Source organism: Mytilus trossulus, chromosome 4 (assembly GCF_036588685.1).
Source record: "Mytilus trossulus isolate FHL-02 chromosome 4, PNRI_Mtr1.1.1.hap1, whole genome shotgun sequence".
NCBI lineage: Eukaryota > Metazoa > Mollusca > Bivalvia > Mytilida > Mytilidae > Mytilus > Mytilus trossulus.
This window is the reverse complement of record NC_086376.1, coordinates 53,687,082-53,714,557: the sequence shown is the minus strand read 5'-3', so window position 1 is coordinate 53,714,557 and position 27,476 is coordinate 53,687,082. Positions and strand designations below refer to the sequence as shown.

The following is a 27,476-nucleotide window of genomic DNA, read 5'->3' as shown; positions in this document are numbered from 1 at the left end:
TTTTTATAGCCGTAGTTAATGAAAAAGATGTAATATAGATAATACATCCTACTTATGAAGTATGTTAATTACCAACAGAGGAAGAAATTACTGGTTACACCCTATGGATTGATTTGAATCATGCTGACATTACTGTTTATTTATATACAGAGGGTAAAATGGGGAAAGATGTAGAGGCATGCATGGCCTTTCTATGCAAAACAAGGACTAATATTATGCATGTACACTTCATATACATGATTTATCGCAGGTTGAAGTTATTTTAGCATTTATAAAGGCCAGAAGCGGATTTAGGTGGGGGGGGGGGGGGGCAGGGGCCCTGGGACCCCCTTTTTGGAAACAATTTTAGTTGCTCATATAGAGAATCACTGAGGCGTGACTGGACCAGGCCCCCTCTTACACAAAAATGTAGGTCAGTCAGTGGGCCCCCACTTATGAAAAGTTCTGGAACATTGAACTCTGACAAATGTACATGAACTAAAAATAAAAAAAACCCCACACAACTTGACACAACTAGCAAAAGCTAAAGGTTCCTGATTTTTTGACAGGGGTATGTATACATGTGACAACATGTTTTGTGATATTTCAACCCTCCCCTTAGCCCTATACATTGTACAAGTACTATTAGCTGATGTGGAATAAACAAACACACAGCATTATGCACAGTAAAATTAAGTTTACCTTTTTTTGCAATTTGTCCTTGAAACTGAAGTGTCATTATCAGTTTGGACACACATTTCAGTTTGAAGGTGAAAGAAATGCAAATGTATATTTATTGCCGTAAATGAAATATATCCCCTTTTCAAAGTCATTATAAAATGTAAAAGCATCATACTACATGTAAAACCAATGTATGTAAAAGTTTAATCTATAAGAAAAGAATTCACATTACATACAGAGAACGAACAATGGAAAAAGATGATTCATAAGTTCCATGTGACAGATAAGAGTTATCTGAGTATACATAATGCCTTGGTAACTTTACACTTTACAAGTTTTCTGTTTTATTTATGAAATATTGTCTCCTTGATATAAACACAAGGTTAACGGAAGTTCCAACTATGTATAGTCACATCACTTTTATAAAGATGCCACCATGTACTACATTTGTCATATTCCACTGAATCATTGTTGCCTTTATCACATTTACACATTAATGAACTCCCACCCTTGTTAACCTGGCATGTTCCAATATTATTTTATCAGACAGTGGGTATTGATTTGTCCCCCATTGTCTGTTTAATTGATTGATAAGGTTTATTTTAATGGGTCAGCCTAATATGCTTTAATTAGATCCTCTTAAAATCAATATAATGAATCAGCCGATGATTAAAAACTTGGTAGGAATCATGGATAATGACAAGCTCTATTTGTCACTGGATTCTGTTACATCATCATGACAACCAAGACAGAGGATTTAATCTGATGCTGAAGACATTGGCATTGATTATAGACACAAAGCGTATATACTACCATAATTAAAAGCCATATATGCGTTTTTTGTTGACTTTAAAGATATTCTTAGAATTTTAATTGTACTTGATGCAAATATTGATTAATTGCTACATTGTACATTGAGATTCAGATAAAGGGTCTGCTTGATTTGGGTCAGTGCAAAGTAAAATACATGACAATTGAAAATTCACTTATTCATTTCAGTTGTGTTAACTAATTCAATATCTGAATAAATTACTTTCAGACCGCATAATTTATTTGTATGTACATGCACTGTCTTTTGTTAAAGGCTGTATTTTGCCCTCTGGTGGTGGACTGATGTTTTTCTGTCTTTGAGTTCACAGAGTGCCTGTATTCTAAATGTTAACCATACAACTCTTTTCATTCATACATATATATATATGCATGCATATACTGAATGTGAGTCAGTACACCTGCACTTAGGCTGCATTTAGAAAGTGTCCTCTGCATTATTCAGCAGTCAGCAGTCATATTCCCTTGTATTACTTAATCTACATGTAGCAGCAGGGATTTTCATGGGCAGTTAGCTGGCTTTCTTTGTACTGTCAAAAAGTATCAAAATACAATGTATGCCACCTAAAAATGAGCTTAGAAAGCCAAGATTTAAGCCCTTAATTGTTGGTAGTGTGGGACTTCTCTCCATTAAAATAGCACTTCACAGATGACACACACGCTTGATCAAATAATTAAAGTAGGCAACTTAATACTTCAGTGGAACACACCTGAATATTTAACCCAATTATTGTAGGAAAAATGTACTCCTGTTTGATAAAATACAGCCATGTGTTATCATTTTATAGGTTTGACCTTTAGAGAGAGGGTTCTACCATACTGAATGATAGTAAATTATTGACTAATTGTATGCATGTTCCCATGCAATAAAAGTGTTAATCGCAAACTCATTACCTCAGAATACATGTATTTTTGCAACAACGTACATGTATATAAAAATGTTGCATAATAAAGATACAGACATATTGTATCTGACAAAGAGTGCAGTTCATGTTTATGCATATGGTTATGTTTGAGTGTATGTATATGCATCTATGATAATAGTCTAAAGTAATTATCCAAGGTGCATATTTGTGACATTGAACACATATATATAAAAATACAAACACATACAGAGGTAGTGGAACAGATATTTTTTAAGCAGATACAAGTTTGTTTTCAAATTATATGATGTTTAAATCCAAAATTCATACATGTCTCTATTATAGATTTGAATATGACTACAATTATGTAAATTTTTAAAGCCACTTTATTACATGTACATGTAAATTGTTAGATACATTTATAAACCATAAGCATAAATTGAAAGCAATTTCTTCTGAAAGAGAGGTGAAAAATACCTAATAGATATATCCATTCTCTACGTCAAAAGTGGAAGAAAAAAAACCCTGACAACTCCATTGCAGAGTTCGCAAATTTTTTTTTCCCCTGGTGGTCCTTGAAGAAAATCTGCTAGTCCTCACTATTAGTTCTATTGAAATGTACTAAAATTGTTTCAGTCCTATGCAAAATTTTGGTGGTAAAATCCTGAGGACCGCCACTTTTTGCAAACTCTGCCATTGCAGAAAAAGCGTAAACTGTCTAAATGACAAACAACTGTACTGTGAGACTGTGCCAACCTGTTTTAGGGTTTCAATGTCTGACTAAAAAAAGAAATTTGAACATTTTATTTTTCAACATATTAACTACATTTCCAACTAAAAAATCTTGCAAACACTGTCTGAAAAAATGATTTTTTGACTGACATTTTGTTGATTGGACAGAGTTTTAGAAACACTGACTGTATATATTTTTTTTTTTTTACATTGTATTCAAAACACCACATAGAAAACTAAAGCCTAAAACAGTGTATGATTAATACTAGTATATGGAAATTTGTATCTACTAAAATAAAGAGTCTATGCTTCTGACTGTTTTGTTAACTTTTGATAATGACTACAAATGCTTGTCCATTTTTCTTTTGCAAAATGAAGAATGTCAGCTTTGGAGTCATGGTAGTGCTGGGTGTTTGAAAAACATGGTAAATCTTTTTTTCAAATCACTGTTGAACAGTGATTTTTTTATAGTTCAGTATTTGAAATCTTGTTAAAAGAAATTATTTATAGAAATGTGGGTCTATTTATTATATAATGTGTTACTGCTCTCCCCCCACTCTCAAACTCGTTATATGTATAGCAGTGGGTGGTATTCTTATAAAAGCAATGGGCTACATGTACATTGTATGTCTACATACGCCATGTTTTTCAAACATTTGAATGCCTGATAAATAATTCAAAATTTACCGATTCTTTGAGAAGTTTTTATTATCAAATGTGCAGGTCGTGTTTGTCACAATGTCATTTTCAAGCCTATGGCCAGACTTTGAGTTTTAATCACTTCAAAAGTAAGGGTCAACATGTTCACAGGTCTTCATTTTCTCCTTTATAGTATAAGTGCACTGTTTATTACAGCCATTATGGTAAATTCTACAAGGTTGGATTCCTCATTGAATATTTATATACACACATATATTTTCAATATAACTCTCTACAAGGTCGGATTCCTCATTGAATATTTACATACATATTTCAATTTTGTACAGGTATGATTTACTTGATGTATATTTTACCATTAACTGTACCGTGGGTGTAAAGAAAAACATTTGAATCTCACACTTGACTAAAAATCTCTTTCTGACAGCTTTTACGTAATAAATAGAGTGTAAAATGTTTTTACAAGGGAATGATTTTATTATACATACAAGCAGTATGATGTATTTTATTTTCAATTTACAGGTCATGTGCATCCAAGTGTAGCTAAATATAAAAAAATAGTAAAGGATACATAAACAAACAGCTTTATTGAGGGTCAGAAGAAGCTATAATATCTTGGTAAGTACCAGCAAAGATTCTATGACTTGATTCTTATTAATTCATTTGTCAAAAGAACATTTGTATAGGTTGCATACCCCTAAGATAATCAGAGTTACATGTACAAATCTGCTAGTCTGAGAACATTCTTTTCATGGCATGCATGCTAATTTATTTGCTATCTGGCAGAGAACTGATCAGATTGAGAACACAAACATTCCAAACCAACATCCTATTATATATATGGTTTTCATCTTTATAATCTCCCTATATAGCTACATAAAGTTCCTTATGGAATTGCATTAAAAGCTTGTTTTTTAACATACATGTATGTATCAAACTGATCCCAAAAGGTACCCTTTATATCTTTTCATATAAAAAATGCTTACAGTTACTGAAATATGCAGATTAGAGTTAAAAATTACAAAGATCTGTTCTCTGGGCCGTCTTAACCTGAGAATGTTCATACACTGTCTATATTAAAGAATGCTTATTAAAATCTTCAAATACAGGCCATTGATAAGGAGGCAGTACCTGGTACATTTACACTCCTATTCTACTGAATATACATGTGGAAGCACTAGAAATAAGGAATATTTATACATGTACATGTATATATTAAAAAGGTTTTCATTGACTATATTGAAAAGTACCTCCTACAAATAGGAAATCAAAAGCACAGTGCCACTAGTCAACAAGAAAGATAATGAAACCCCTACAGATGTAAAATTCATTTATCTATACAAATTGAAATTCAAGTTTCAGTCTACTAAAGGTAATCCGTTCTTATTACAAAGTTCTACATGTACATTTACATGTATGCAGCATGACCCCTGCTGTCATCGTATACATGTACATAATGATGTGTTTTATTCTGGTTTGATATATTTATCATCTATATTGCCTTAAATATTTACAAGGATGTCTTTGTTAGATGATTTCTTGAAGTTGCCACTTGAAATCACTGCAGTAGTCTAGTCTCTTTTTGCTTTTCTCCAAACAATTCAAGCTGGGCTATTATCTTGTGTTTACATTTACATATAAGGTGTCAGTAAAAGTGTAATTAATTATCTGCACACCTGTCAAATACCTTTTTGGAACTCCATTGAATACCAAGGTAATCTTGCAAGAATATGGTAATGTGTAATGCGTGGGTACAAATTAAAATGTACAAAATGTATATCTATGATCATCTATGTATTTTGTGAATAGACCTTTGGTATCTGAATGAATTGTCAAGTACTGAGTTGCTAATATAAGCAAAGTTAAAGATTGAAGAACTTGCATTTGACCTCAAGAGTTTTCTTTGTGAATGTGAAAAGGGACAGCTTGTTTCTCTATGATAATTAAAACATAAATTCTATAAGACATGCATCATGTCTATTTTAAGTTCTGATCTTTGTAAGTTGTCCCATTCAACTTTTATAAGACATGCATGTCTATTTGAAGTTCTGATCTTTATATATATTTTTTATTTTATATGATAAATTTAGATACATGTATAATATCATGTCATGCATGTGATTATATGTGAATTGCGACCTGTATGTCTCAGGTACATGTGCACATGTTTTAAATTGTATGTAATAAATGCACACTCAGCAATTCGTATAAAAGAAATTGCAGATGAATGGAGAAAAGATATTAACCAATAGTTATATTTTGTTAGCCATATTTGCATATTATTGGAATAAGAGATCATTTCATACTAGTTGTAAATATTTTATTGCTAAGAATTACAAAAGTGATATTTATGGATTATTGATTCCTGATGTTGTAATAATTCTCAGTTGTAACATTTATCCTGGTTACTGAATTGTGTTTGAACCAAAAATGGATTCAGTTAAACTTTACATGTTCAACCCATATTCAAAGTGAGCTGTCAAGATTTAAAATAGAATTGAATTTTCTATATGGTCTGGCAGTCATTTCAAGACCAACTTCATGGCCTTTCAATTGCAAGGAATAGATATTGTTAATGATATTGGGAAGTACAGACATATCTAAATGGACTTGATCCACGGTTTAAGCTTCTGAGGGTGTGAAGTAAAATAAGTCTGGTTTATGAACATTTTGACCTAGCTATTTAAGTATTGGTAGCTTACAAAAAAGCTTAAATGTACTTGTAGAGGTACCATGTCCAAAACCACAAGGTAAAGGGTAAATATATAGTTGGTTGTTGACTGGACACAAGTAACACATCCCTCTGTCTGACATGATGACAGCCAGTTACTACAGATTTAAATAAAGAATTATTTTATTTCTATAAACTGTAGAACCTAAAGAAAAAACAGTAACATTATGATTTATTGGACAATCTTTTTTAATGAAAATGGACGAAATATAAACCACCCATAAAAAGTAGAATGTAGGTATAGTAATACCCTGTACCAGGGAGATTTAATTGAAAGTTCAGCTAACAATATCGTGTAGATTATCTGGTAGTAAATGGTTGTAAAATAATCCACTTTTTATTTTGATACAAATTTCCATTCAGGTCAGAAAGTGAATGAATTGTTTGGAGTAGACACAGGTAAATGTTTACATGCAATAAGTATATTTTAAAAAGGTTTTAGCAAGTTTATTATTATATGATGTTTACAGTGTTATGGCTTTGACGGAATAATTTTAGAGAGGTTTAAAAAGGTGAATAATATAACTTTTGAGGTTTCTTTTGCATTTTTGAAAGGTACCATGCAATATAGAAATATCTGGGAGATAGGAGTCAAGCACCAGTCTAATCTTTTTGAATATGGCAATGAAAAAAGAGCAAACATTTTTGTTCAAGTGAAAATTATAAGTAGAAAAAAATCCGACATCAAAATGTGGCCTATACTTTTTCCTGACATAGATTGCTTTGATATTGTAAAACAAATTGTTGTGATCGATCAATCAGTGGTTCAGCTAGACTTCATCAGCTTTAAAACAATATCATGATTTGATGTAATTTACTTCAAATTTCAAATTCCTTCAGGACATTTAGATATTTATAAAGGTGTACTGTGACTTGTGCCTCTAACTAAACAAGGTCAAATTAAACAGTTTACATTATTATAAGGTCAGTGGTCTGAATATCATGCCCATCAGTAGGAAGTAATGTATTCAGGTTATTGAACTGTATATTATAATAATTGATGACTTTATTTCTGGACTGTAATGACTATAACAGAAGTAACACGATTGTTGTTGTAAGCGTCTTTGCCATTAGTTCAAAGTTGATTATCAAAGATTGCTGATATAAGCAACGTAATCTAGAAATTTTTTCTCTGGGAAAAGTGAAGAAAAGTTTTCCGGAGTATATATTAAGAGCTCATGTTTGTCAATTTTCAATATTTGATCAGCAACATCTTGTTCTTGATGGAAAATGCGTCAAAGAAAAGATTTTAACTAAAAATTGTAATTCTTTTTCATATGGATTGAGTAGATTAGGCAAATTATTATATTTAGAATATACACATGTCATATTGCTTTGATGTCTGTTGTTGGAAACTATGCATTTCAGTTGATATTTTTATATGTCTGCAAAATTCTTATTTTGTATAATGCTATGATGTCGTTGTTATCATCCTACGACATATTTTGTTTCCTGACAATAACTTGGGTTTAGGTAAATGGATCTCTATAAAATTTACAAGAAGGGCTCAACCTCTGCAGTCATGGCAGGTTGTGCTCAGCGAAGCATTTTATTGTCATTAGGTTGCTTTTTCATAATCATACCCCACATCTCCTTTTGTTTAAAATAAGTTAAGACAGTATCAATTCTGATAGCCCTTTGAAAAAGTTTGAGAGTTTGGAGACTGACTGATTGGATGACAAAAAAAAAGAGGCAGTTGTCTGAGGTAATAGGGGTATGCTACTGTATTCAATCCCCAGTAGATGAGAGATTTTTTGTTGTGGCTGATGTTTACATCCAATTTGAAGATTCACAGATACACAGATACATGTAGCAGTGATAATATCAGATGCAATTTTATAAAAATTATATGTAAATTAATGCATGTAAAATGGTAATTTATGTCATTTGAGAAGCTAGCTATGCAGCAAACAAGAGAAAAATGACATAAAGTGCAAATTGAAGACCTTTTCACATTCATAGGTCATCGTAATTTTAGATGAAAGTCATCAATTTGTGAAGATTACATCATAATTCCTTTTATGGATGCATTAATGCAAGTTTCATTGTCCTGTATACGTACCTTATCTTTACTTCATAATTGTATTTTTTCATTGTTCATACTCTTTCTTGATCAGTAGGCTTTTATTGTGCTCAGACTTCACACCAAAATAAAACAGAAAATGAATATAATACAAATATAAGCAGAACAGTATACCTAACTTTTGGCTTTGGACCTTGGTTTTTGTGTGAGCCACATAAATTAAAACTGAACACACAAGCAAATGATTGAATATAAGCAGACTTATACCTCTTGTCTTGGACATTTTTCTCTAGTTTTGAGGTGAGCTACATAATTTTCTTAAAGCTGTTTTTGTTGAATTTGTTTTTTAACTTTGCCATTTTGCAATAGAGGACTTAATAAACAACTTGAAATCTTCATGTACAGGTACAGTAAATGCACATGGAGATTTTTCTATTGGTGATACATGTAGTCAATAACCTTCCACTTTTGTACATTTTCTTTTCTTCAATTTTCAAGGAATCCACAAAATCCTCTATCAAGAAAAGAACTTATGGCCTTTATAATCTGTGTGAAAAACAATCCTTTATGATATACATGTATTATATACATTATTAAAGGAAAAAAAGCTTACATTTTTATACAAACAATTGTTTGTTAGTACATGTATTGCACTTTTTATTTGGGGATTTTAACAACCATGTTTTTCATTTGCATGTAGTAATGGATTTAATCACAAGTTATCTCCCTTTTAATCAGTGAATTCTAATTATAGGCTTTAAAAACAATAAATCGGATGTTCAGCGGTCAATTGCATTTTAAAAGCAGTCAGATAGCTAATTTGCTACACTTGTAAGTAAATTCCATAGATGTATTGATGGGGAAATATTTTCTGTAACAGCTGGACTGTTTACAAGTCAATAGAAAAATATGTATACAGAATGAAAGTATATTTCATTGATTTATCAATCAAGGGTTGTCAGTTGCATTGGATAAATATAGGGAATTTGTAGACTTAAAGTATATAATGGAATGTATATACATGTATGTCCAAAATTGTTTGCATTTTAGGACATAAAGGTTTACACTCAAAGTTGCTTGTAGAGTCAGGGTGCTGTCCAAGTAGGTGAGTTGTCTATGCATCAGATTGAAATATTTATGCTCATATTACTCAAGCTCAACCTGAGCAGAGCTTACTCATTCACAACAAATTTACAGATGGAATTTTGTCCATATCAATTCTCATAGAAGCACTATAGAGGTCCAGTTTGATCAAACTTTTCTATTGCTTCATCAGGATTTCTGTTTTTTTTTTTAAAGATTCAAGGTCACATTAAGGTCACCTTGATAGCATTAAGGGAAAAAATCTATAACTAAGAAAATGTTGGGTTTGGTTTTATTTAAAGTAATGCTGTACATGTAATGTCAGACCAGCAGTCAGTGCATCAGTTTTCTCCTTAAACAAATAGGCTTTCTGGAATTTGATTGGTATGCCACTCCATGTACATGATGGCAAATCAGCTTTTCATATCTTTAAATAATATGTTCATCTTAGAATGCCATGATTCAAAAATTGTTCCCTTGAAGAAAAAAAAATGACTTAGTAATTATGAGGGGGAGGACAGGGGTAAGGGAGACAGGGAGAAAGGGGGTAGGAGAAAGGAGAAAGGGGGTGGGAGAAAGGAGAAAGGGGGTAGGAGAAAGGAGAGGAAGGCTGGGAGAAAGGAGAAAAAGTTGGAGAAAAAAATAAAATATGAAAAAATAAAATATATCTCTTTTTTCTGGTAAATTTAAAAAAAAAAAATAAGGAGAAGAGGGGTAGGAGAAAGGATAGGAGGGGTGGGAGAAGGGAGAAGGGTACCCCCTGTCCTCCCCCTCAATTATAAGGTGAAGTTAATTTTAATGTTTGAATTATTGGTAAAGAAGGAAACAGCATTTTGAGTTTTTCTTACAATTGTTTCCTTCCACAAAAATGAATCATGCAGCAGTACCGGGCATTTAAGTTTTGTGGATATGAACAATGTATTAAAAAGGATAAATTTAGTAAGCTACAAAATGCTGCAGTAGTACTGAGTGATTTATATAAAAATAATCTTTGAGCAAATAGTAAACAAGGATAGTATGTTAGTTTTGGAAAATTGCCGACTTCAAAAAACATTCTTGTTGCTATGTTGAGAAAACAAAAAGTTGTCATGGTATAGAATGCTAATGCATATCAGTGGTATATTCTTTGTATGTGATTATCAGACCTGTCTACAGGAATTACAACACACAGCGTTCATACAAATCAAATTTTTTTGGAAGTGCTGCATTCTTTGACAGTTGCATGTTAGGTTGAAGTTTGGTATATAAAAAGGGCTCTGACATGCTTGAGCTTGCAGCTTTCAATTTAGATTTGAACCAATTTTTGCTCTATTCGTGAGGTAAGGTATTATGAACTATTAGCTGGGAAAAGCCACAACCTAATTGTTTATGATAACTAATCTTGAATGTTGTTTGTTTTGGATCCAGCTGCTTATGCCTATGTAGGAGGTTGTCAGCATGTGGTGAAAATGTTTTGCTTTTTTTCAAGTTTCAGTTGTAAACCAGTTACAGGACAGAGATGTTGGAGAATCTAGATACATTTGTACAACTGTGTCAGATATATAATAGATTTAATAGAATAATACACATTTCAAAATTATAACTTTTAGATATGATTTATGGACACCTGATGTCTGTAAACACTGCACTGTAAACTCTCATGTAAACTGTATATATTAATTTGATTAGCTTTATTAACCAGTATACTCTTCACAAATCTCTGTTTTAAATTGTATAAGCTTATGGGAGATAGCAGTTAGTCTTAAAACGTCTATTTAATCTTCCTTAACTCTTGGGTTTAGTTGAAATTTCCAGCACGGTAAACTGTTTCTGGATCTACATGTATGTCCCAGTTGTCCCTGCAGAAGACATGAGACTCATATGGTATTTGGATCAACACTGAAATATGTACCTGGTGCCCTGTTAAACTTGCATGTGTGATAAATTAATCCTGGCCAAGTTTTAACACTCTATTTCTGGATTATAGCATAACAATGTTAGGTAACTATTTGCACTTCAGGATAAGTTTTGTCACAGAATACCTCTATTCTTTTTGTCTCAAAGTAACATGTATTGATTATACACCATGCCATCAACACACGTTTACAATTATGCAAACAATGTATCATCCTACAATCTATCAGTCTAGATATCTGGCCTCACACAGATGGGTTACTGTTGATAACTGATTCCCAAATATTGTTTGTATGTTTGTAGATGATATTAATTATGATGGCAGATGTGATAATTCTTACAACACCCTGCTCTAATGTTGCAGTTGATCAAAATAAAGGTTAAGATCAGTCAAATGCATTTTAACTGTCAAATTCATTTCAAACATGTGCTTTGTCACAGGTAAATTTCATTGCATTGAAATCATGTTAATTTCGTGATGAATAATACATTTCCACATTGACTGGATGACTCAGTTTGAATTCCCTTGTAAACAGAAAACTGATAAAAGAATGGGCTGATAAAAAAAAAATGTTGGCTGGTTTGTTTTCTTTGGTATCTGGATTATAGATTGAGTATTGATATGGGACAAAATTAGTCAGATAAAGGCGATAACTGCAGGGTTTTAAAAAAAGCAATATATTATTTTCTGCTATGTTTATTTTTACAAGTGGTATTTACCTGCTTGGCAAGGTCAAGTTTTAGACTGGCATGATGTCATTTGTTTACTGAAAGATTATAGGGTATATTTTCTTTGAAGATGAAATTGATGTCTTGTATTTAATACTGTTGATTATGCCAGTCATTATAATCATTAAATTGTGGGAAATAGCAATATGTTAATCTTGTATAAAGCTTATATATATCTTTATTCTCACAAACCAAATTACAAAGGTATAGAAACTAAAACTGTTTCTTAGCATATCAATTCATTCATGTACAACTTACTCATAAAAATAGTAATTTGGAGGTTAAAAGCATTGAATTCACGAATTAAATGTATAAAAAGTGGACCTTTTTAAGCATTTAAGAAATCAATATTTAGCAAATTGGCCCAATAATGTTTTATTAAAGGTCTTGCAAGTCTGTAAATCATTGAAGTTAATAGAATATGGATTAATAGAGAAATTGAAGGTCTTTGGATCTGCAGTTTGTAATCTATTTTACAAGTCAAAGCTTCAAGTTTTTTCCCACATCAGACCAATGTGCATCTTAGACTTATATTAATGTACCAAAAATAAACATGTATTTGGTTTTTAGCTGCTTGCTATCTTATTAAATTGCTACTGATGTACAGTTATAACAATACATGAAAACAAAGAACAGATACAATATACAAATACAAACAGAGCACAAAACAAAATATGATACTTATTCCTGAAAATTAAACACAAGTTCAGATATAAAATGTTGTTTCATGTTTGACATCAACAAAGCCTTCAAAGAAACACTAATGCAAAAGTAAAATTGTACAGAAGTTGGTTTTGTTGTAGAGCTAATCAGCATTACTTTGGCTAGATATCATGGGAATTCATATGAATAATAATGCTGCTATAATCTGCTCCAAATCACATGGTTTACATCAGTGAAAAATACACAAGATGATATTGATTCACAACATAATTATATGTTACATTGTAATCACAAATGTTACAATGCTTCACTGTTTGGTAGCAATATTATTTATCAATAAAGAGGGCATTGAACTTTGGTCTGTTTTAAAAAAAAAACTGGAGAAAAGTAAAGGTTTCACATGAAAAGTTTCAGAAGGAGTTACTTTAAAATAAATCTTGATGTCTCACAATGTGCTCACAATCTTAATATATGTACAAGGAACAAGGGTATGCTAAGTCCAAAATATAAAGATAAATTGGTAATAACTGAAATGGGGGCATAATCCCATGTATGTCAAATAGTACAAGTTTAACCTGCCAAAGAATTATATGTCAAGAAAGCCAAGTGTAAATTGCCATCCATTGCTTCTGATTGAGAGTACACTTAAATGATAAGTGCATGCATTAAATATCATTTATATGTGTGAAATCAGACTCACCCATGCATGGGTCTCATGGTTACATGTATATGAATTCACAAAAGTCAAATCAAAAGTTATTGGACTAAATCCAAACAGTTGAACAGAAAACTAATTGAATGAAGCTTGCAGATTTCAAACTTTATCTGTAATACTCTTTTTATTGATTAAAATGTGTTTGATAAAATTTATGAATGGGTTTGTAGCTTTAAAATAAAAGAATATATCTCAAAGACTTTAAAGCAAAGCCTCTTTGATCAAGATGTTGCAATTGAGTTTTTACTTTCATATGTATACCAACTTTAATTTGTTTTAAAGAGACTTATTTCTGTGTTTTAAATGCACAGGTAAAAAGTTAGAACAAATAAGTTGAATGATTATAAAATAATGTTTAAAGTGAAGGGTGGATAATTCTGTTGTTAGAAAGGATTACCGGGTAGACAGTCTGTGTTATAAAATACAATTCAATCATTGGTCATATTTTATAACTGTTTAAATATCTTTTTGCCAGAGAGCAGAAAGGTGAAATGTCTACTGTCTAGTGCAAATCTTTGACAGCAGGTTTCTTGTTTTTAAAGACACATGGTTGAACATTGAACTGATTTACTCAAGACCAGCTTATTACTTTTTGTCAAATATTTTCTTAGGCAAAACACTAGATCTGACATAAGAACTTTATGGATGACTTTAAATGGTGATATATTTCTGGTATTGTGTCCGAATTTCAAAATTTTTTACTCTGTCTTTTAACTTTTCACAAATAATCAAATAAAATATAAAAAAACGTATATTTGTAATATGCACTTTTTTAGTAGCCAAGTTGTGTTTCATATCTGGAGCAGTTATACATGTATCTTATATATGTAGTACCAAATACTTTCTCAAAGATATAACTGCCAAATGCAATGAAATTTTTTTATGAGTCATCTCTCTATAAAATTGCTAAAACCAAAGCATTTACTTAATATAAGTACTATAATCATTTCATATTTTAAAGCTTTTGAACAACATTATGTAACCTATCATTAAAGTTGACAAAAGTTTTTTTTTCTCATGAGGAATGATACAGGCCTAAAGATTTTAAGATGTCAATAGTTGTAAAGATTTCACCTAATGTGTTATGTTTTCTTTCAGTTGAGAGTTATGTAGCAGTCTTAGCCTACGGTTATATATTCATTGATACAAATTGATGTATTATTTCATACTAATTAAAAAATGTATTTTCTATTTTCAGGGCCCCAGTAGGTGATCTGTGAAGCAACAATGTCTGCCCCTCAGGTCAATGGGCCATCCAGCCCCTCTGGGAAGTATATAGACAATATAGGTAAATCAATAAACTTTATCTTAAGTGTATATTGTATAAATATTTTACATCTACATAAATATATTACATCAGAAATTTTCGATTGTAATAAAAAACCACTTCAACCAGTTAATTGTTACTCACACAAGGTTAACATTGTTTGTTTAATAAAATCTTACGATCCATGTGATTTGCAAGTAGAAGTTCATTGGTTAGACATCTTTCATACACATGTGTACAAAAGCTTTTTAAAAAACTAACTTCAAAAAATGTAGGAAAGGGTTTGTGTTGTAATTACAAAAGCAATTTATTAAATAGTTAGTACATCATAATATTACATACAGGTGGGCCTACAAACTAAAAAAGATATTATGTTGGTTTATCAGATATCATGACATAAAAATAAATTGAAATTTACAAGTGTTAGATCTTGCCTACAAGTTACATCAGATAATTTATCAGTTAGTAATAACTACAAGGAAAAAAACTTTAATATTCTGTCATAATTCTTATTGATTGAGGTTAAGGTTGTACCTTCTAAAGTTGAAAGTCGGTTAACTTGTGTCTTCCTTCTAAAAATATGAGTGGGGTATGAAATAACAATACACATGTAATACTTGAGACTGACAGTCAATTGAAATAAAGGATGGGTCATATTCTTATGCTTGCATCATTGCATACATGTATAAAAATAAAATACAGACTCAGTCAGGAACACTTCACTTGAATGACTTCTACTATTGATGCATTATTGCATATATGTTGTAAAAAAAAAATCTACAGACAGACTTAGGAACACTTGAATGACTTCTTCTATAGATGATTCTGTAGGAGAAGGGGCGTCGCCTTATAACACTTTATAATGATAATGCCAAAGTTCTTTTATTTACCTAACACTTGATGCTATTATGCAGGTAGGCATGAAAGATAAAATTTATCATCTTTTATCTGTTGTGGTTGTCCATTAAAAGTCGATTAGGGCACTGATCAAATGTTTGACCTCAGGTTTCTGTCAGTTATAAGGTCAGGTCTGCTAAACCTATCACAGTCAGTTGTAATAAGGTGGAATGTATATCTGATAGCATTGTAGAGAAGGCTTGAAAGTACACACTGGAAAGCCATTTTATAATATTTGGTATCTCTATTTATGTTAAGTCAGATGATAAGCTGTCAAAAAGCTGATAGTTTTCTTGTGTAGGGGAGTTAATGTATTGATCTGTTTGAACTGGGTAATATTCCTCATGTCTTATGGGATTTCTTCACAACATGCATTTTTCAAATGCTGCAATAGAATAGTTGCTGATTAATACCAACTTTCAATCATTATGAATTAAAAGATATACCGGTAATATATATGTGCTTTTGTACAAATTTTAGAGGCAACAAGTGTGATTTAAGGATGTAATGCAAATATGTTTAGAAAACTTAAGTGTTGTATTCTTTAAAAGATTTAAATAAGTGTAATGAATTAAATAACTTTTAGACAATGCTATTCAGGGGTGGATCCAGCAATTTAAAAAAGGGGGGATTCCTAACCCAGGACAAAGGGGGGGGGGGGGGGGGGGTTCCAACTACATGTCCCCATTCAAATGCATTGATCGTCCCCCCAAAAAAAGGGAGTTCCAACCCCGACCCCCCTCTGTATCTGTGTCTGCTATTTAGAGTAGGAATGTTTTGGTATGCACATTAGAGGTATATGTATTGCAAAATTATAAATATGTGAATTGGAAAGCTGTTTAATTCAATACTTAACAAAAGGCTGGATAAGTACTTCATGGATACACCATGAAATTGTGTATAGAGATTTTATATCAATAAATATTTCTACTGTTCCCATTAAGGTTGTTGATCTAATTTAGGTGGATGAAAAAACCTTGTACATTATAATTAAAAATCCTTCAACATATAATAGTTATGTTACAACAGCAGTTTTACACAAATGTAAGCCAACAAGAATGTTAAGCATTTCTCTTTGCCAGATCTATAAATAGAATATGCAGATCAAAGATGATACTTAAGATCCATAATGACTTTAATCAGACATATAATATAAGATAATCAGGTCATGCTAGTAAAATGCGTACCCTAATTATCTGTTTTGAAAACAGAATTAGGCCAAACAAAATTCAAAAAAACCCAGGTTTGTGTTACATATAGAAAAAGGATGTTGTGGGAACATTGGGGCACAGATAAGGAATATGTTACAATGTATTTCAATATATCTGGAAAAGATCATAATGGGCATAATCAAGTTCAAAACTATAAGTTATTGTACAAAAACAAGACAATACCAGGATGGCTAAAAAATAAAACAACTGAGAACAGAAACAAGTCACATTTTACCAATACTCAGAAAACCAAAGACTGAGTCAACACATGTACAAACCCCATCATAAACTGACATCAAACACATGTAATTGAGAAGGTTGCTCAAATGATGGACCATTGGTTACTCCTGTAAAATTATCCAATGATAAGACATCATGCAAGCAGCATGGACATTGAGTGTCCTTCTGTCTGTTGGTTTCTGTTCTCTAACTTTAGTTTGCCTGAAACAAATGTTTATAATAAAACACAATAGAATTGAGAATGGAAATGGGAAATGAGTCAAAGAGACAACAAGCTGACCATAGAGCAGGCACAACCTATTACTACATAACACAGATCAAATTCAAATTAAGGTGAAGTCACTTACACTTTTCTCAAGCTGTCTCCTTTGATAAATGGGAAATAGTTCTGAATGTGCTGTATATTTACAAGTGAGGGCATGTTTGTACAGGACATTGATTCTTATCTTATTTCTTTGTGATCAAAATGATTTTATCTAATATCAAATCATATATGATGGATAATAGGGGTCAATGTCAGCCCTTTTTTCCTTTAATCGCTGCTGAGAAATAAAATAAAAACTTGTCTGTTCTCTTTGAAATACTAAAGATGAAAAAGTTAGTAACAAAACTTAATATAATGTGGGGGTGTTTGATATAAGCTTATTAAACTTGTCAACTTTGAAATGCAAGCCTTCTAAGTAGCTATGTCCTGCATCTCCAATTATTTTATTTCATAAAGACAGTAGAGTAAAAAATAATTGTCCCTTTTTCTAAAGGATTAAGAGAATTTTTCATAAAAATAGCTTTGTGAATGCTTAAATATGAAACAAAAGAATGAAAAGATTGGAATAATTGAAGAAGTTCCAGAAGGTAAATAAATATATATATATTCAGTTTGGTGGGACTTGTTTCTTGAATAACCTTTTGATATATTTGATTGTATACACACTGTGTCTCGCCAATTGTTTTAGAAGCCAGAATGCATTTAATGAGTGTGAGCATAATCATAATGTATAATTGTCTGCCTCAACATAATTGAGGGGGATTTTTGGACTTGAGTATTGCACTGTTTAGGTCTATCATATTGTTACCTACACGAATAAAATTTGGTGTTAAAATGCAGGACATGGCTATAGATATCTTACATCTTATAGTGACAAGTACAGTAAGCATATTAAAAAGGGGTATTGCAGCATTACATACACAAGTCAACAAGACTCTTTCATCACATACCGGTACTAGACTTTGGTCCTACTACTATAAGGTGCTCCTTTATTAGAAAAGCAACAAATCAGTTGCAAATTATTTGATTTAAAACAACAAGGCTAAAGTCTACAACCTGTCACACTTTCTGTGCACAAGACTAGTGACAAAAGTTACATACTACATAAAGTTACGGAGGTAATCAAAACTTCACATTTATCTTTAATAGTAAATTCCGCAATTGTTTACCCTACAAGTCCTTTAAATACTTTACATAAGAAAAAATTTGTGAATGACTTATTATATCTGTGAACAATCTATGTATAGCCGTTGATTGTTGAAATGTTCCATCTTGATTAGGATTTGACATGCTCCTATACAATTGTTCTAGTGTCAAAGTTCTACTCAGATTTGTCAAGCTCATGTTGCAATGGCATATTTTGGCGTAGGGGTTTTAAACCACCAACATTTATAAATAGTGTGAAATAAAATGCACATTTTACATAGTCAACACATACTTAATGGATCGTAAAGGGTGTTGGCTTATTCAAATACATCCTTATCAAGACAATATAAACTGTTTTATGTCTAAAAATTGAATGCTCATCATACATGGACTATAAAATTTGTCAGTTTATAGTTGACTTATTTTGAGCCAAATAAATTTTCCATGGTTAATAGACATACTTGCCCTTTTTTGCCTTCAGAATTTTTTTTAATGCAGATCAATATCCACAACTGTTTATTAATGAATCCACACTTAGAATTGTGCATGGTTTCCATGTACTTAAGAAATGACACAGTGGAAAATGACTAGGCATTAACTAGAAAATCAATAACAGCAGCTAACATAGATATGTTTTTTACCAAAGCAAATTTGCCTATTGACTCAGAAATCAGTTTCAAAATTTAATTAAAAAAAAATGTGTGGTCTAGGTTAATGGGAAAACAATTTAACCACCCAAGCAACTAATATGATAACTTTGTTGCATGAGAAAGTGATGTTTTCTAGTCAATAGTAAGGACAGGATGCCTTTTTATCCCTAAGTCTGTTTCTGAAAGACATTATTTCAGATGTTGACTTGAGTTTCATTTGTATAATTAGAATGACAATACTGTTTCTAACTACTAGAACTGCAGAATGTAAATACATGTACAACATTTTGATAATACAGACAAAGATATTAAAATCATTAATAAATGTATAACTTTTTCTGTATTTCCAGATCCTGATGACCCAGAATACCAGCGTCAGATGAGGAGACCAGCAGATGTCAAGGAGGATGTCAAACAAATGCAGGATAGGTCCAGAGTGTCGCTAGTCCTCAACAGCGAGGCTTTTCGTAAAGAGTTAGAGGAGATTATAAATGAACAGATTTCTGAAGGAAATGACCCCACCAACTTAATAGCACTACAGCAAATTACAGATCTACTCAACCAAAACAACAAATCAAGCCAGCAAAGTGGTGGTTTTGGAAGAGGACGTGAGTTGAGCTGTTATGAGTTTAGAGCTTGATTTTGTTGGAGGGTTTTATTTACCATATAGCATATATTCTGATATTAAATGGCAATTTCATTGAAAAATCAATATAATATTATGATCCAGACAAATTACGAAACTAACAGAAACATAATCCATAGTGAGTTTTTCTACAGCAAAACTGCAGTAGCTTGTAGGATGCAGAAAATCATATGTTCAAGTACCTCTTTTGATATGAAGTGCTATTACATCAAGTATATGTTATGTGATTTCACAAGGTGAATAAGGGCTCCCTTTAGAATTGATATGATGTCTTCCATCATAATAATATTATGAATGAAAAACTGTAACATTTTTGGTGATCCTCTTTAAAAATCTCTCTCCATTTCATTATTAGATAAAGACGAGGGACATAAACCAGAGTTTTATCCTGATCTGGTATCACCAGTTATGGCCTTGTTTCAAAATGAATCATTTAACCACCAACAAGTCATTTTTAACTGAATCACAGTGTTATGTATTGCCATGTGTTGCACACTTCTATTGTGTAGTATTATGTCAACATGTTTTCATTTGGTTGCTCTTATTTTATAAAGCAAGTCAATTTTTACATTAAGGTAGAAAAAAAATGTGTTTGGTCAACAAACTTTGTTATAATTTGTTGTTTCAAGATTGTCTTGTTTGCTAAACAATATCATAAACACTGAATCTTAAAAGATCAAAAGATTGAAACTGATTTAAGTTTTTTTACCTTAAAGATTTGTTTAATGATACATATGTGAGAAAATAGATCAAAAGTTCAAGATTAAATGGCCAATTGACAGCTGTTTTCTCAAATTTGTAAGGGTAAATATTTTTTAAAGGGAAAATGCTCCTAATCTTGCACACATTTTCATGCAACTGTATTTTGAAATTAGATTTTTTTTTTAAAGAACTGATATTTGTTGAGATCATAATCTGCAACTGGTGTAGATTAACCCATTAGCTCGTTGTAGACTTGCCTGTAAAATCATAATATGAAATTAATGTCGAGTTACCTATCAGCTTGCCTGAGTTTAAGTTTGATGTGTCAGAGCACTTGAATCATCCAACAGCTGTCAATTTTGACTGTCATTGAAGATAAAATAAGATCTGACCTGTTGCATGCAGATATCTATGAAATTGAAAATATTTGTTTCCAATTGTGCAGTAAATAAGTTATCGATTGTGCATAATGATGCAGAAAAGTTATTCAAAACATTTCAATTACTCCAAAATCTGAATTTAAAAGGCATTGATACAGTTTTATGCATACTTTTCACATGTATACTATAACTATAATGAGATTCTCATTTCTTCTTTCAGTTACTTCTGTCATTCCAATCGCAGACATAAAGGGCATGGAAACAACAAAATATACAAAACAGGAAAAACAATTACGGTGTAAAGTAGCTTCCTTGTACAGAGTTGTAGATCTGAATGGGTGGAGTTATGGAATTTATAATCACATAAGTGTACGTATTTCATTAAGTAGCAGTTATAAGAGCATGATAAAGTGTTGAATATTATACCATAATAATAACACTTGTGCTGTATAACGCCAGTCTTTACCATTAAGTTGTCATACAGCTCAAGACCACAAAAAATATAGTAAAACCTACCTTTAAACTCTTAAAGCATTTCAACAGACTGCACCTCTTACAATCTCATAATCAGTAGCGTAAAAAAAGAAAACAAAAGTTTGAATGAGACACAACAGTACGTTCGTTATACTAGGAATTCCCCCTGTGCTCTATAGCGTCAGTGCCTTTGTCATAAAATTGTCATACAGCTCAGACTACAAAAAATATGGTTAAACCTACTGTGGATTCATTAATATTCCTTGTATACTAATTTTCATGGATTTAGTGGGTAAATGGGAACCCAGATTAAAAATGTTCAATGAATTATTAATTTTCTAAAGTCTTTGCCAAAACCACGAAAATAAATATCCACAAATATGCAAGTTTTTGTCAATCTACAAAAATTGTACCCAAGAAATAAATGAATCCATATTCCTTTTAACTCTTATAGAATATCCAGCCGACTGCAGCTCTTTCTGTTACATAACCAGTAGCATAAAAGATGATAACAAAATTCTGAATGAGACACAAACAACAGCACTTTCATTAACTTTTGGAAAATAAGGTTATACTAGCTAGGAAATTCCCCTTGTTTGCCATATTTTATTGAAAAACATGTATTTCTCTCTAGCCCCTTACAAAAAAATAACATTCTGGAATTCTTGCATTGGATTTATAAGGACATTTGTGGGATGGAATGTTTCAGTCTTTATTTTCTGTGAAATATTTATGCTGGTATCATGCATTTTTGAAAGATCTTTAAGATGAAACTTTTTTTGTACTTTTAATGTTTATGTCAAAATGAATTATTTTTAAAGATGTTCTACTTTAAAGAACTTATATATGCAAATTGTATAAAAACCACATGGTAGGAAACAATGTTAGAAATATACAATGGGACACATATGTGTCCAGGAAATGTTTGTTTTACACCTCAGGTTTGGCAAAGGATACACAAGTTGTAGGAAACAGGATGCTGACTTTTAGTAGTTGCATAGCTAGAGAAACAATAAGTGTACTATAGATTTCAAACATTTGGGCTAATTGAATGGGCTTGTTGTTGTAATAGATTTTCATTTCCTCAAGTTGGAAAAATACTGAGGACACCCAAAAAAAATCAAAACAAGACTTACTTTAATCTACAAAAAAATGTTGCATTGAAAACTATCAAGAGCTTCTGGAGCACAATTTTTTTTGTGCTCCAGAAGTGTACATGTTTACTAGTTACATTTGTCTTATTAATCTTGTAAAACTCGTTTATGGTACCTTACTGGACATAAGGCATCATGCAGTAAGAGATTGGTAATGTCTTGTCAATACATTAAACATTACCAAATCGATGAATAGTAGAAAAAAAATCCTCTAGTCTTGGTACATGGCCTATTGTGAAAGTTTAGGCATGTTCAATCCGTTTACATTTATACAGCAATATGTCTCTGTGAAATATTTATGCTGGTATCATGCAGTTTTGAAAGATGAAATTTTTTTTTGTACTTTTAATGTTTATGTCAAAATGTTTAGGCATGTTCAATCATTTCACATTTATACAGCAATATGTCTCTTGGATAAACCTAAGACCTTACCATATGTTAAATAAATAGTAGCAATTAAATCGCCTAAAAAATTGTATAAAAGTAGCTAGTGTGGTGTATATAGTTTATTTAATTGATATTTCAGGCAAGAATTAACCAAGAACATGAACACTTTTTAATTAATCCATTTGGAGTGTTGTATTCAGAAGTGACGGCATCATCATTAGTTAAAGTGGACATGCAGGGAGAAACAATAGATCCTGGATCAACAACATTAGGAATTAACAAAGCTGGTTTTACATTACACTCAGCCATTCATCAGGCTAGGCCGGACATTAAGTGCATTATTCATCTACATACACCTGAAGTTGTTGCTGTAAGTCTTTATTAAAGATAAATCTTAAGATGACACACCTTAAGATGAAAAAAAACTGAGGCAACAAATATTAAAAAACCCAAAGGCTTAATACTAGTCACTACAAAACCCTACACTGAAATCTAAATGAGCAGCATTTCAGTAACTTGACCAAAAACCAGATTTTGAATGTATGTGCTGAATTGCTGACGGAATCTTGGAATAGTTGTGGTATTTTATAAAGATAAAAAAAAGTCACATTATTCTGATTAACCCTTTCAACGCTATACACGGCATATGCCGCGATGACGTACGCCGTTCGCCACTGCAATACACTACAGAATCTGGCAACTGGTGTCTTCTTTATAATACAGCAGATAAAACAACAAAACAAATGAAGACTTAAAGTAGTGTTTATTCAAAATTCAACACAAATGTAATAAATTACACCTTTTACCTGTTAATTACCTGAAAATGCAGGTAACCTGATCAAAATTTCACATAAAAAATTGCCCAACATTACAGTTCATGCTCTCCTGAGCATTTTTCATGCAATAACTTTCTCTGTATCTCTTATACTAAAAAAGATACAGCAGTCTGAAAAGGAAAATACTGTTCTAATGAATGAACACAAAAAAAATGCAGCAGCAATAGCAGCCATTTTTCTATTTTTTTGTGTAGCGTTGAAAGGGTAAATACACATATATGCATCTATGTCAAATCAAAGCACATTAGAAAAGCTTGTACAAAGCCTCCGTTATACATTTGCAATGCAGTAATATCTTCACTTTATTAACTTGTGGTCAGTACTCAAGAGTGAAACTTTTTATCAGTTTGAGAACATTTGAAATAGCAACTTCAGGTCATCTACCTTGTAGCAAAGAGTAAACAGTCCCATCCTTCGCTTATATAGATCATTGATAACTGCTTCAAAGGGACAGTACATGCTGAGGTTTAATAACTTTCATTTTGACCGTCAAAAGAACTATAAAATGAAAAAAAAAATAAACCCAAATACAAACAAGCAGAAAAACACAGGGAATATTACAAAGCTTTGTACTTTCAATCCATGATACCATGTGAGCTCAGTAAAAAACATGCTGTGAATGGATGTATATAGATATATATATTATTTTATTTTGACAGGTCTCCACAATGAAATGTGGTTTTCTTCCCTTGTCACAAGAATCCCTTATAGTAGGAGATGTTAGTTTTCATGATTATAATGGAATTCTAGTAGATCAAGAAGAACGGGATGCATTACAACGCAGTCTAGGACCAACTAATAAGGTATAAATCAGAATCGTATTTTATTATGTTATATAAATAAGGCAGTCATATTTATAAAACATATTTCAGTTATAATTATACATTTGTGCTGTAGTCAGTGTAGATGTCAAATAAAATATTATATATACCATTACATCACTGAAGTGTGATGATACAAATATGTGTGTTTAGGTACTTTTACATAGCAAAAGAAAGGATGGCGTACAATTGAGGCATGATGCTGTAATATTCAGGACAAGGTTTATAAATTTACAGCTGCAAGGGTAGTTTCAATTAGTTAATATGTTTGTCAAGTTTAAACAAAATATGTGAAGTGGAGACATATTAGACCATCATTTCATCATACCAATGAATGATAGAAAGCACTAATACTTTAAAGCAGGAGTTAAAAATTATATAAACAGTTTAAATGTTTACATACAAAAATCTCATGTGAATTGTTGCTGTAACATTTTCCTTGTCAATCAGGTGCTCAAGAATTATGGTTTTGAATAAGAATGTTAGAGCTAGTATGAAATAAAAGTTTTATCTGATTTGAAGCAACTTATCAGAAGAAAATATACTAATTGTGCATAAGGGTTATATAACTTAGTGTTACTACTGGTCTATTATAGTTTTAACAAACAAAAATCTATGCATCTTAGGCTTACTGAAATGTACCTTTGAGCTATCATAGTGATGGTTAATTTAGAAATAATTAATATATCAAATAGTATTCAAGGAAACACTATCTATAACTTAGACTAACATGTTCAATATTTTTGTTTCTTCAAGTTTAAAATATATGCATTTAGGAAAAAAGGATACAAAGCAGTAAACATGAATAAGTAAGCAACTGAACATCACATATTTACCAAAATTAAACAAGGTTACCATATAACCTGATGAGCATATAACTCAAAAGTTAAAAAAATAATTTATGTTTCATTGGTTACTATATATTTTGTGTTGCAGGTTATGTTTTTAAGAAATCATGGTGTTGTAACGTGTGGTTCTACAGTAGAGGAAGCCTACCATTATGCAGTTAATGTCATGTCTGCTTGTCTGACACAGGTACAATAATATTACTATGACTTTAGATAATAATGCCTTGTTCACATGGACATTTATTTTAATTGAAAAAGAATACCAATTGAATTCATTAATCATGTTCATAGGAAAAAACATAATGACAGTAATGTGGTCATATATCTCATATAATTCGTTTAACAAGGTCTGTTCAAAATAACAGGAAAACCCTAGCCCTGTTCTTCCGATAAATGCCATATTAGATCAAGAAAGCAAGTTTGGAGATGTTATTAATACCGAAATGATTGGTTTTTTTTTAATATATTTAATAAGTTGATAAAACAAATTAAAAGTTAACGACATTCGGACAGTAAAGCAAATTTGGAGCTCATTGCAATTCATATTAAAATTTATGTTATTTAGTTAATGCGAATTGAACTAGAATTACGTGTGAGTTCAGCATTATATGTTAAAATTCAATTTAATTTTAATATGATAAAAAAAATTGTGATAATAGTATTGTATATTCATCACCATTGTCCAACTACAAATTATGAATCTTGACAAAAGGGAGAACAGAATGGTGCTGGATTTTCATAAGTGAGGTCTTGACACATAATCTGTATTCCAATCAGATTTGAAATACTTAACTTAAGACAAATGTGGAATTGTAAATTGATTATTAACTGCAATTGCAAGCTATAGCATGTGCATAAGACAAAATCTGATTCGCTTGCATTTTTGTGTATATTGGTACTTGAATTCATATTAGTGAAATGTATATAAATAGCAGAGTAAAGTGAAATATATATTAAGTGTAGGATTGTTACCGAATGTTTCATTCAGATTAAATAACATGTAGCTTACCTTTTTTTACAAGTAAAGAAAACAAAAAAAGATGATACTCTTTTTAGTGTAATAATTTTGTTAACTTTTGTAATTTTTATTAGACAAAGGCAGTCCCAGCTGGAGTGGATAACCTCATTTTAGTTAGTGAAGAAATAAAAAAGAGAACGTTCCAGGTTGGAAGCCAAGGTGGTGGTGGTGTAGACACAGGAGGCAGGAAATGGAAGACAGGAGAACTAGAGTTTGAAGCTGTTATGAGACAATTAGATAATGTTGTAAGTTGTATAGATATGATTGAATTTGGATGGAAAGTTATATCTAAAAAAAAAGTCGTAAATGGGTTACATACTACATGTATAATGATGTAATGGAAAGCTGTAATTAACTAGTGTCACAGGGTAATATGGCCACTTGGTCTAATCATTAGGGCGTTGAATATTGTGACGAATAACGATGTAGCAAAACCATTTATTCACACTGAAAGTAGATAATTATAATAAACATTTATTTCAAATGTTAACTTGAAGTTTCCTTATAAATTGAACTATTAATTGGATATAAGTACATGCATGATAAGGCCTAAAAGAAAATGTGCTTACCTGAAAGTAGGGAATAAAGTAAGATGTCCCTATGTAGCGTGTGTGAAACTCGCATTAGTGCGAGTTCACCGTATTTATAGTGCTAGAAAAAGTGGCGGGGTTGTAAGCATAATAACTTTGTGCAGAGTAGTATAGAATAAAGTCTGTCCGTCAATGAATGAATGAATGAATGAATGAATGTAAGAATGTATGAATGAACGTAGTAAATAGATAGTACACACAACGTATAGTGTAGTACTAGTATATAAATGTACTGTAATAAATAGCTATGGTGACACAAGTAAGATATTCATCTATTTAAATGGACTGCCAAAAACATTAGAGGGTAAAAGGGAAATAACCCCTTCTTAAATAATTTCCTTGTATTTATTTGAAATACTTTGGATTC

At 31.5% G+C, this 27,476-nt stretch overlaps 1 protein-coding gene across 19 annotated transcripts in view; it reads left to right on the top strand.

The window, feature by feature from the left end:
- Positions 1 to 27,476, top strand: part of LOC134715511 (gamma-adducin-like) — a 53,711-nt gene that overhangs the window by 5,068 nt on the left and 21,167 nt on the right. For 18 of the 19 annotated variants that reach the window (XM_063577720.1, XM_063577726.1, XM_063577725.1 and 15 more), the window contains exons 2-9: positions 4,263 to 4,358; positions 14,776 to 14,865; positions 19,604 to 19,861; positions 21,202 to 21,350; positions 23,136 to 23,366; positions 24,492 to 24,635; positions 25,590 to 25,688; positions 26,594 to 26,764. In XM_063577720.1, the coding sequence (XP_063433790.1) occupies positions 14,805 to 14,865; positions 19,604 to 19,861; positions 21,202 to 21,350; positions 23,136 to 23,366; positions 24,492 to 24,635; positions 25,590 to 25,688; positions 26,594 to 26,764 (1,113 nt within the window). In that variant the 5' untranslated portion in view covers positions 4,263 to 4,358; positions 14,776 to 14,804. Of the gene's footprint in view, positions 1 to 4,262; positions 4,359 to 14,775; positions 14,866 to 17,944; positions 18,045 to 19,603; positions 19,862 to 21,201; positions 21,351 to 23,135; positions 23,367 to 24,491; positions 24,636 to 25,589; positions 25,689 to 26,593; positions 26,765 to 27,476 lie in introns of those variants that run through there. The other variant, XM_063577724.1, reaches the window with a different exon arrangement.